This window comes from Capra hircus, chromosome 13, assembly GCF_001704415.2.
Source record: "Capra hircus breed San Clemente chromosome 13, ASM170441v1, whole genome shotgun sequence".
In the NCBI taxonomy this organism is placed as follows: Eukaryota; Metazoa; Chordata; class Mammalia; order Artiodactyla; family Bovidae; genus Capra; species Capra hircus.
This window is the reverse complement of record NC_030820.1, coordinates 39,062,469-39,074,587: the sequence shown is the minus strand read 5'-3', so window position 1 is coordinate 39,074,587 and position 12,119 is coordinate 39,062,469. Positions and strand designations below refer to the sequence as shown.

Here is a 12,119-nt window from a genome sequence, read left to right as displayed (position 1 = left end):
ATGGTTACAGAGAAAATCTAGGGCCCTGCTGCCACCAGGATTAATTTCCAGATGCATGTTGCAAGTCTCATTGTTTTGAAAAATTAAACTTAATTTTTAATAAAAGAAATATGTGTTCATAGTAAGAAAAGGAAGTGTACAAGAAAGGAACATGACTATGAATTTAATAATTAAGCAACTAAGAGCAAGGTCACGACCACAGGCAGACCCGGGGCCCAATCCTGACTGTATGTCATCTGGCTGCTGTCATCCATGTGTTTATTCATGAGTAGCATTGGAAGTCATGAGAAAATGTCACCAATATGCTCTATGCAAGAATGCAGGGAGTGTAAAGAACATTCTAATAAAAGTTTTACTTGAGTCATAATAAAATTTAAAATCTCAGTGATACAAAAAGTAACTTCATTTTCTATTATGTACATAATGCATGCCTATAATTAAAAAAAAAATCACACAGAAATAAACAACCCACTCTTAAAAAGGGCAGAAGATATGAACAGACGTCTCACCAAAGTAGATACACAGATTGCAGACAGCAAATGAAAAGATGCTCAACATCATAAATCAGTATGGAAATGCAAATTAAAGCAAGATACCACAATACAGCTATTAGAATGGCAAAAATTCAGAACACTGACAAATACCAGTGAGGACATGAAAAAGCATTTATTGCAGGTAGGAATGCAAAAATGGTGAAGGACTTTGGAAGATAAGGGGGTAGTTTCTTACAAAACTCAATATTCTTACCATACAATCTACGGTTGTGCTCCTTGGTTTATACCCAAACGAGTCAAAAACTTACGTCCACACAAAAACCTGCACACGAATATTTGTAGTTGCCTTTGTAGTCTGCCTTATTCATAGTTGCCAAAACTTGGAAGCAACCAAGCGGTCTTTCAGTAGGTGAGAGGATAAATAAACTGTGGTCCATCCAGACAAAGGAATACCATTCAGGGCTAAAAAGAATTGAGCTATCAAGCCATGAATAGACATGGAGGAACTTGAAAATACTAATTACTAAATGAAAGAGGCTAATCTGTAAAGGCCAGACACTGTATGATTCCAGCTATGCCATTCTGTGTGTGTGTTAGTTGCTCAGTCGTGTCCAACACTTTGTGACCCCACGAACTGTAGCCTGCCAGGCTTCTCTGTCCATGGAATTCTCCAGGCAAGAATACTGGAGTGGACTGCCATTCCCTTCTCCAGAGGATCTTCCGGACTCAAGGATCAAACCCTGATCTCCTGGATTGCAGGCAGATTCTTTACCATTTGAGCTACAGGGAACAAAACTATGGAAATGGTGATAAGGTTAGTGGCTGACAGAGATGGTGGGGAAGCAGAGAGAGATGAATAGGTGGAGTACACAGGAGTTTTAGAAACTACTCTATATGAAATTATAATGGAGGACACATCATTACACATTTGACCAGACCCATCAGCAGTGGCCACGGGACTGGAAAAGGTCAGTTTTCATTCCAATCCCAAAGAATGTTCAAACTACCACACAATTGCACTCATCTCACACGCTAGCAATGTAATGCTCAAAATTCTCCAATCAGGCCTCAACAGTATGTGAACCGTGACCTTCCAGATGTTCAAGCTGAATTTAGAAAAGGCAGAGGAACCAGAGATCAGATTCCCAACATCCGTTGGATCAAAGAAAAAGCAAGAGAATTTCAGAAAATATATACTTCTGCTTCATTGACTATGCTAAAGTCTTTCACTGTGTGGATCACAATAAACTGAAAAATTATTAAAAAGATGGGAATACCAGACCACCTTACCTGTCTCCTGAGAAATCTGTATGAAGGTCAAGAGGAAACAGTTAGAACTGGACATGGAACAATGGACTGGTTCCAAATTGGGAAAGGAGTATGTCAAGGCTGTATATTGTCACCCTGCTTATTTAACTTATGTGCAGAGTACATCATGAGAAATGCTGGGCTGGATGAAGCACAAGCTGGAATCAAGATTGCTGGGAGAAATATCAATAACCTTAGATATGCAGATGGCACCACCCTTATGGCAGAAATAGAAGAGGAACTGAAGAGCCTCTTGATGAAAGTGAAAGAGGAGAGTGAAAAGCTGGCTTAAAACTCAACATTCAGAAAACAAAGATCATGGCATCTGGTACCATCACTTCATGGCAAATAGATGGGAAAACAATGGAAACAGTGAGACTTTATTCTCCTGGACTCCAAAATCACCGCAGATGGTGGCTGCAGCCATGAAATTAAAAGACGCTTGCTCCTTGGGAAGAAAGCTATGACCAAACTAGATAGCATATTAAAAAGCAGACATTACTTTGCCAACAAAGATCTGTCTAGTCAAAGCTACGGTTTTTCTAATAGTTATGTATGGATATGAGAGTTGGACCATAAAGAAAGCTGAGTGCCAAAGAACTGATGCTATTGAACTGTGGTGTTGGAGAAGACTCTTGAGAGTCTTGGACTGCAAGGAGATCCAACCAGTCCATCCTAAATCAGTCCTGAATATTCATTGGAAGGGCTGATGCTAAAGCTGAAGCTCCAATAATTTGGCCACCTGATGCGAAGGACCTGGGAAATACTCTAACGTCAGGAAAGACTGAAGACAGGAGAAGAAGGGGATGACAGAGGATGAGGTGGTTGGATGGCATCACCGACTTGATGGACATGAGTTTGAGCAAGCTCTGGGAGTTGGTGATGGACAGAGAAGCCTGGCGTGTTGCAGTCCATGAGGTCACAAAGAGTTAGACATGACAGAGTGACTGAACTGAATTGAACTGATAGAAGGTGTAACTGATGAGCAAGGCTTCATGTAAACTGTGGACTCTGGTTGATGATGGTGAGTCCCTATAGGTTCATCGATGGTACAAACGGTGCTATGGGCCTAAAACTGCTCTAGAAAATATAATTTATTAATGAAAAAAATCAAACAGAGCCCACAGATATAAAGCAAAGAATACACTGCCATGTACACCCCCACATCCCTGTCTTGCTTCCCAAAGGCACATAAGGTTAATAAAGTCCTGTGGACTTTTCTAGAATGTCTCTTATGTATATCAGATTAAAAACAAATCTTGATTTTTTTTCTTGCATGTTCTAAAAAGACCTTCCCCATCCTGAGACATGGTAAGGATTAGTCTGCACTCATACTCCCCATGGGCTTCCTCTGACTGGGTTGATTTTTCTAGTGACACGTCTCCGTGGTCCCTCAGACCCATGGCTCGTATCCCCGTCACGGCTGCAGGTTTACTTTTACTTGAGTGTTTATGAGCTTTGAAAGGACAGGGGACACATCAATAGGTTGCTCACTGCTGTATTCTCAGAATCTTTCCCAGAACCTAGTACTGTAGACACAGTTTCTAATTTGGACCTATTGCAATATTTACACTGAACTCTTCAATCACGTGGGAATTTATTTTACTGGAGAATATGAAGAATATTTCTGTTCTTGTTTTATCCCATCACTTACAGAATAATTCTTTCTTTTCCCACCACTGTGACACAAATGCCATCATATACATTCATCTATATACCTTTAAACACACACACATTCAATTTTTACTCTCTCGGGGTCTGTGGTGGGACTCTTTCTTGTGTTAGCTTGCTCTACCCATAGAAACGGTCGAATGACATTGATTTGATTATTTTAGAGTTGGATTATGCTTTAATATCTGACTGGACTAGCAATTTGCCACTATGACTCTTTCCCTAAATAGACTGGTAAAAATCACCTGATGAAGCCCTCCGTCAAGAAGACGATTTTAAAAATAAGTTATTAAATTAAAATGGCAGGGAGTTCCTTTTCCATGTTCCTTTTGTAACTTCATGGACTGTCTTTTGGCCCACCAAGCATCTGCTTACTTGAGCAACCCTGCCCGATGGAAGACGTACAGGTCCTGCTCTAGGGTGCAGTTGTTGAAGGGAACCACCTTCACGAAGCTCTGGATGAGGACAAACTCAGGGGTGAGATGCGGCACAGAAACGATGCAGAAGTCCTTGTCCTGGTGTGATTGGAAACCAGAAATCATTAATCACCAAACACACTCCTGCTGCAAAACACCAAAGAAAAGAGGAGTGAAATGTGTGAAGGAGATGGTATTCGAGTTAAACGTTCCTATCATCTGGAAAATAATCAGAAAATTCAGGGAGATAAACAACTGTAAGAATATGGAGAAAATTTCTGGTGTTTGACTGAAACCTACATAAAAGAATATTGTGAACAATGGAAGCCATTTGACACAGCAGGTTTTTTCTGGAAGTAGAGTTTTAAACTAAGGACGTTTGCGTTTGCAAATTCACTTGCATCCAGGAGTGAATGAAGCAGTGCACTGTCATGGCAAAGGCCTGGGTTTACCAAGTGATGCTGCGCCAGTCGTGGCGCCTGCCTCTATGAGGTGAGAGGGTGGTGCTTCAGGCCTTTTCAGCTCCAAAGTCCTGTGATTACACAGGCATGGATGTCTGTGTATTTTATCAGGATGTGATCTTACTTGGGTGAGGAGATCTAAGGGCAGGTTAACCTGGGCAATGAGATTTGCGTGTCCTGACCTGTATCTGCACAATCCAACGTGCTGGCCAGGAGCTGCTTCTGGCCACCGAGTGTTTGGAACCTGGCTAGTGTGACCGGGGAACCCAATTGTTACTTTTATTTCATTTTGATTAATCTAAATTTAAATTTCAAAATTGATACTTGGGAACCCTCCTACATTGTTGGTGGGAATGTACACTGAGGCAGCCACTATGGAGAGCAGGATGAAGGTTCCTCAAAAAAAATAAAAATAGAACTACCGTATGACCCAGAAATCCCATTCCTGGAGAAAACTACACCTCAAAAAGGTACATGCACCCAGGACATGGAAGCAACCTAAATGTCCATCGACAGATGAATGGGAAAGAAGATGTGTGTATATATGTATACACACACACACACACACACACAGATGGAATATTACTCAGCCATAAAAAAGAATGAAATAATCCCATTTGCAGCTACATGGATAGACCTAGATATTATCATACTAACTGAAGTAATTCAGACAGAGAAAGGCAAATACCATATAATCACATAGATGTGGAATCTAAAAACATGATACAAATGAACTTATTTATAAAAAGAAACAGACTCACAGACATAGAAAACAAGCTTATGGTTGCAGAGGGGAGGGGGAGTGAGGGAGGTGTGGAGTAAGAGTTCGGGGTCAGTAGACACAAACTGCTGCTGCTGCTGCTGCTAAGTCGCTTCAGTCGTGTCTGACTGTGTGACCCCATAGACGGCAGCCCACCAGGCTCCTCCGTCCCTGGGATTCTCCAGGCAAGAACACTGGAGTGCGTTGCCATTTCCTTCTCCAATGCATGAAAGTGAAAAGTGAAAGTGAAGTCACTCAGTCGTGTCCTGCTCTTCATGACCCCATGGACTGTAGACCACCAGGCTCCTCCATCCATGGGAGGCAAGAGTACTGGAGTAGGGTGCCATTGCCTTTTCCGAGACACAAACTATTACATATCAAATAGATAAGCAACAAGGCCTTACAGTATAGCACAGGGAATGACATTCTATACCCTTCAATAAAGCATAATGGTAAGGAAAAAAAAATAAAAACTCAATTGTTTTTGGAAAAGTTGCATGTCTGTTTAGAAAAACTGGGTATATGAATCTATTCATTCAACTATAAATCTTAGGAAATCTAAAAGCATATCAAGGAGTTCTGATGACAAGTATAAATTTTAGGAAACCTAAAAGGAGATCAAGGATTTCAGATGACAGTTTAGCACTTGTACTGCAATGTACCCCAAGTGTAAAATACACACCAGATTTTAAAAACTGAGAAAAGGGATGTTCAAGATCTCCTTAATAATTTTTCATACTTTTGGGCATAGTACATTGAGTAAAATACATTATTAAAGTTGAAGTCATCTGTGTCTTTTTTTTTTCTTAATAATGTGTCTGCTATACACAGAGGTCAGACTTGTGGACACAGCAAGGGAAGGAGAGGGTGGGATGAACTGAGAGAGTACCGTTGAAACATATACATTACTGTATGTAAAATTAGATAGCCACTGAAAATTTGCTGTATGACTCAGGGAGCTCAAATCCGGTGCTCTGTGACAACACAGAGCAGGGGGCTGGAGTGGGAGTGGGGAGGGAGGTTCACAAGGGAGGGGCATACATATAGCCATTGCTGGTTCATGTGGACGTTTGGCAGAAACCAACACAATACGGTAAAGCAATTATCCTCCAATTAAAAATAAATAAATTTAAATTTAAAAAAAGAAAAAAAAAAACAATAATGTATCTGCTGGAACATTTGGAACTTGGTGTCTGTGGGACAGTGCTGCTGTGGACCGTCTCTGCTCCGCATATCCCCCGAGAACCTCTGCCAGGCGCCTGCAGAGCAGCTTGCTCTTCCCAGAGCTAATTTGTCCCTGTGGGATCTCGCCTCCTGCTGAACCCTGTGAAGGCATTGCCTGAGCTAATCCAAGACCCTGGGGACACGCGTGCAACTCAAAGGAGTGAGTCACTCTCTGACCTTATCCTCCTTCTAGCAAAATAACAGCTCCTTCTGGGGAACTTGTGAGTCAAGTTGTCGAAATACTCTAGCTGAAAAAAAGGACTGAGTGCCACATCCCGGGGGCTTCCTCTGGGAGGAGGAGACATTAATGAGTCGCTTCATCGTGGATGGGAAGGATTAAGGATGAAGTAATGATGATATTTTGCTCCTGTCTCCCAGATCCTGAAATAATTAAAAAGTAAACATGTAGGACTTCCCTGGCTATCCAATGGTCAAGATCCCATAGGGGTCCACTGTAGTGGGTGAGGGTTTGATCCCTGGCGAGGGAACTAAGATCCCACATGCTGCCTGGAAGAGCCAAAAAATATATAAATAAAAAGTAAACATGTCTTCTATGGTTTTAAAGCCATTTTTTCATAATACTAAAGACCTGTCTTTGCATGGACTTTAAAACAGCAATGAAGTGAACTTAGTGAATTTACTTTGGGGCATCTCTGAGGGAAGCCAGCTTTGCAAATCCTCTCTTAGGGTCACTACAGAGGTTTCCCAGTTTCAAAATGCCTTAAAATTAATTTTAAAAAATGATCATGGAGAACATCAGCACCAAGGCTTCATGATCTTAACAAAATGAGGAGATATAATCTATGATCACATAGCTTTCATGCAACAGAATTAAAGCCTCCTTGGTTTTTTAGCCTCAGTATAAAGAGCATCAAGGAAAAATAAAACAACAGACATCTTGCCTATATTAGCTGGCTGAAGAAGTGTGGTTGTTGACCTGACTTAACTGATAGGCCAACCATGAAAAAAGCCATAAAAATCCAGTGGAGGAACCTAAATTGTCTTCCTTCCTTACTTTCTTCCCTCCATTAAGGTAACAAGAGGTTGGTCAGAATTTCTATCCCTTGATGACCGTGAAACAAGAATGGAAGTGGCAGCCCAGACACCCTGAGACAGGGAATCTTGTTTGCACTTGGGTGTCTGCTTGGGGTCATCACCAACCAACAGTAGAGGGTCAAGTGGCTCCCACGTGACAGGTGATGCCAACCAGAAGACCAACCTCAAGTTCCCACCTTCTTACCCTCAGAAACACAGTATACTGGTGTCAGAAATCTTTGAGCCAACCCAAACTATAAAGACATACAAAAGACTAACTTCACTGTAACTCCTGACATTTTCAGATGCCACCAGCATTCTGTCCATGATTTGATTCTATTGATAATAAAACACTAGCGAAATACTCTCTAAAAGAAGTTATGCATTGAAAGAATATTAAAACAGCATGACTGAAAAATTATTGAGAATGACAATTTTCCTACTTTGAAGAGTTCATGATGTATTATTCAACTTTTTTTTTTTCAGAACAGAGAAGTGGTCCCACCTCAATATTCATACCAGATATGTTTGGATAATGAGTATGGTATCTTACTTCTGTATAACTTTTCTAGCTCATAAAACCAATTATATTACTCAAAATTCAACATGTACTTACACGGAAAAGATGGAAAACAAAATTCATAAAGTCCAGTGACCTGTAAACAGACAATAAGAACTGTCACTGACCTCCAAGCAAATGCAGCACCCGTGTACCTTCCAAGAGATGCATGGCTCTCACCCCCTTAGGCAAGGATTAGCCAATCACTACTCAGAATGTGTGTCGAGCTGAACAGTAATCAACTGCAGAAGTCAGAAGCTTCAAATCAGTAATAAAGCATTTGCATATGTTCAAGATACTATTATCGCAATTAATAGTCTCTACACATTCAAAAAGCAAGACAGTCCTTTTGTGAACAGGATCCCTCCCTTCCTTTCTGGAGGAGCTGTGGGGAGACACGGGTATATTCTAAGCTACTCTGATCTTCTTTTTTATATGCAAAAGATTTTCTGACCAGCGGCAGATGCCTATTTGCAGGCGAACCATAATGGGTCATCGAATTTCTGTTTGAAAATTCAAAAAGCACTTTTCTTATCTTATCATGAGCAAGGGAAAATAAATATACACAACAGATCTAGGAGGGTTTTTTACAGGCTTTTTAGATGTCTGTAATATAATTAGAATAAAAAGGTTTCCCCTTTTAATCTTTCAGTTGAACTGCAATTTCAAAGAAATTGAAAACTCAAGAGGAAAAAAAGTCCAAGTTAAAGCATGGTTCTAAGCAAGGCTGGGAGAATGGGATGTAATTAAACACACCCTCTAAGAAGGGAGTAGCCAGTGGCACTCTTGGTCATCTCAAAGATACTCCAGAACCTTCCAGTCTATGAAAATGTGCCAATCCTTCCTTCTTCAGCACTGTTCTGTGGACAGAATGTGGAGTGGGTGGGCACCCCAAAGAGGGTATGGACTCTCAGGTATGGAAGGCAGGGGTCCACATCCAGACTTCAGGGGGCAGCAAGCAGTGGACACGGGAGTGTCTGCCCAGCACCAGGCCTCCTCCTTCCAGCAGCCAGCCTGGATTGTTGTTTGGTGTCGCATTAACCCTGTCTCAGATTGAGACTCCAGCCCCGAGTCAGTGGGGAGCATGAGGAAAGTGACAAAGCTGTCCTCATATACTGGCCCCAGCCATCAGCTTAGGAAAGAGCACACAGTCCAACCAGGCCCAATGGAGCTTCGAGAGGGGGCCCAAACCTCATTGTCCTCCTCACTGGCTGCAGTGCAACGCTGAGGCCACTTCTTGTGGCCCCAGGTGGGGACACTCCTCTGAAGATGGGACCAGCAGAGCTGAAGGGTAGAGAGAAGCTTGGTCTGTGATTGGGTTATCCAAATCTCAGGTCAAGCCACACCGAAAATCAGTCCCTCCAGTGGATTACGCTTTCTTCTATGTGGCAGTTTTTGTTCATGTTTCCAGAGCCAGTTTCAGTTGGATTTTCTGTCACTTGCAACTAAAAGATTCTAGACCAACTAAACCCAAAGTCTCCCTGGAATGCAAACTCTAGAGAATGTGGAGCAGCACGTGGCTTGGGAAGGTATGATCTCACAGACCCTGGGCAGCCTGGAATTTCATGGGCTGGAGTCTGGAAATGGGGCCTAGGAATCTGTAGTTTTAAAAAAAACTCCCCAGAAATGAGGATGGGAAGCCAGGCTTGGAAACCCCTGACTCTGTGAGATGAAAGTATCGGGCCAGCAAGGCCAGGAGAAGCTCTTTCCACAGCAGAGAAGCTGGGGATCGGGACTTGCCTTGCTTCATACTTCTCGTCAATAAAAAACAGCTGGATGCAGAAGGCAGCGGAGGCGCCCTTGTAGATGGGGCGGAAACTGCTGGCGTCCTCAGGCAGAGAGAGGGACAATGAGCTTCTATGGCTGATGTAGTAACCCATGTAAACCATACTGCTCACTTGACTGAGTTTTTCTGAGTCCTGCAACAAGGAGAGAGGACAAACCCAACTGGGAAACCCATTCATTCTCTGCAACTTAATGGGCTAGTGGTTGCCTCATCTCTACATAACACTGTTCGGGACAGATGTGACTGCCTCACCTGAGACAAACCATCCCGAGCCAGGCCTGGCTTTAAGGAGATGTTCTTAATGAGATTTCAAAACTCGTAAGGCTGGGAACCAGTTTTCCTGGGTAGGTCAGAAAATGAATGGTCTCGGTTGGCCTTTGATACAGGCTCCATGTTTTAACTGCATCACTGAGGGAACGTTGAAAGTATAAGAGTCAGTTACTATGTCATGTCCAACTCTTCACGACCCCATGGACTGTAGTCCGCCTGGATCCATGGAATTCTTCAGGAATTCTCCATTCCCTTCTCCAGAGGATCTTCCCAACCCAGGGACCAAACCTGGGTCTCCTGCGTGGCAGGCAGATTCTTTTAACATCTGAGCTACCAGGGAAGCCCCTTGGTGTGCATAGTATAATAAAAGTTAAAATCATTATTAGCACTAAAAACCTATAAAGAAAATCAGGAGCCTCTTCTCTAGACAATGGGAAGAGGAGAAAGATTCTATCTACTGAAATGGTTGCAAATTATCAAAGTAGAAAGTGTAACTTCTAGGACCGAGCTGTGCGAGGGAGACAGAATAAAAGGCCTAATCTCAGTGGAATAAGGGTTATCAAGGGCGACCTGCAGAGCAGGTCCTAAGGAGGCAGCTCTGAACTGGGAGAGGGAGGCGGGAGGCCTGGGGAAGACAGGGCATAAGGGTGCAGGTGGAGAAGAGTGAGCTGCATGGGCGTGGGGGGGAGAACCAACCACTCCAGTGGCCTCGAAAGCCTTACCTCCACTTCACCAGTGTTCTCACTTGTGACTGGTGACAAAGCTTCCTCCACTGCAGCTTCTGTGCCTTTTCTCTGCAAATGACAGTGACAAGACGTGAGAATTAATCAATACCTGCAGTGGTTCAGAGCCCAAGTTCTGGTCAAATCCTGGCCTCGCTGCTTACCAGCCGTGTGACTTTCACAAAGTGAGCGAGTTTCCTCTATCACACAAAGCGGCTAGGAGCACCACCTGCCTCGTCTGATTGAGGATATAGTCAGGACACGTGGATGAAGAGATGCTCAGTTACCTCCCAACTCTCTGCAGATGCTATTAATATTTATCCTTCCTTCACTCTCATTTTTCTATGTATTTTGAAAGCTGCACTAGGGTTTTTAACTGCTCTGCATGCTCAGTCACTTCAGTCGTATCTGACTTTGCAACACTATGGACTGTAGCCTGCCAGGCTCCTCTGTCCATGGGATGTTTCAGGCAAGAATACTGGAATGGGTTGCCATTTCCTCCTCCAGGGGATTTTCCCAAGGCAGGGATTGAACCTGTGTTTCCTGTGTATCCTGCATTGCAGGCGGATTTCTTCACCCACTGAGCCACTGGGGAAGCCTATATAGTGCCCATAAAAATATCGTCACAATAAAAAGTGATGTGTTTCTACATGCCTCTCCCCCCAACCCGGGGCCACTCTGCCAACCATAGGAAAACAATGATCTGCTTTGTCGGTGTAGATTGTATGCTGAGTCTACTTCTGGATTATCTATTCTGTTTGATTCATCTATTATTAACCTTGACATCATTACCACACCAACTCAGTTACAAGAACCTTATAATAAATCTTGAAATCAGCGGCATTAGTCCTACAGCTTGTTCCCTTTCCATAGTTCCTTTGGCTGTGCTAGGTCCTTCTCAATTTCATCTGAATTTTGAAATCAGTTTTCATTTCACTTGGGCTCCAAAATCACTGAGGGCATTGACTGCAACCATGAAATTAAAAGATGCTTGCTCCTTTGAAGGAAAGCTATGACAAACCTAGATAGCATATTAAAAAAGCAGAGACATCACTTTACCTACAAAGATCCATACAGTCAAAGCTATGGTTTTTCCAACAGTCATGTATGGATGTAAGAGTTGGACCATAAAGAAGGCTGAGTGCTAAAGAACTGATGCTTTCGAATTGTGCTGAAGAAGACTCTTGAGAGTCCAAGGGAGATCAAACTAGTCAATCCTAAAGGAAATCAACCCTGAATATTCACTAGAAGGACTGATGCTGAAGCACCAATACTTTGGCCACCTGATGCAAACTGCCAGCTCATTGGAAAAGACCCTGAGGCTGGGAAAGATTGAGGGCAAGAGGAGAAAGGGACAATAGAGGATGAGATGGTTGGGTGGCATCACCGACTCAATGGACATGAATTTGAACA

At 42.7% G+C, this 12,119-nt stretch overlaps 1 protein-coding gene across 1 annotated transcript in view; it reads right to left on the bottom strand.

Moving 5' to 3' along the window:
* Positions 1-12,119, bottom strand: part of CFAP61 (cilia and flagella associated protein 61) — a 243,028-nt gene that overhangs the window by 157,414 nt on the left and 73,495 nt on the right. Inside the window, exons 10-13 of the mRNA XM_018057258.1 lie at positions 10,707-10,778; positions 9,669-9,847; positions 7,986-8,025; positions 3,849-3,988 (exon numbers count right to left, since the gene is read on the bottom strand). Of these exons, the coding sequence (XP_017912747.1) occupies positions 3,849-3,988; positions 7,986-8,025; positions 9,669-9,847; positions 10,707-10,778 (431 nt within the window). The remainder of the gene's footprint in view (positions 1-3,848; positions 3,989-7,985; positions 8,026-9,668; positions 9,848-10,706; positions 10,779-12,119) is intronic.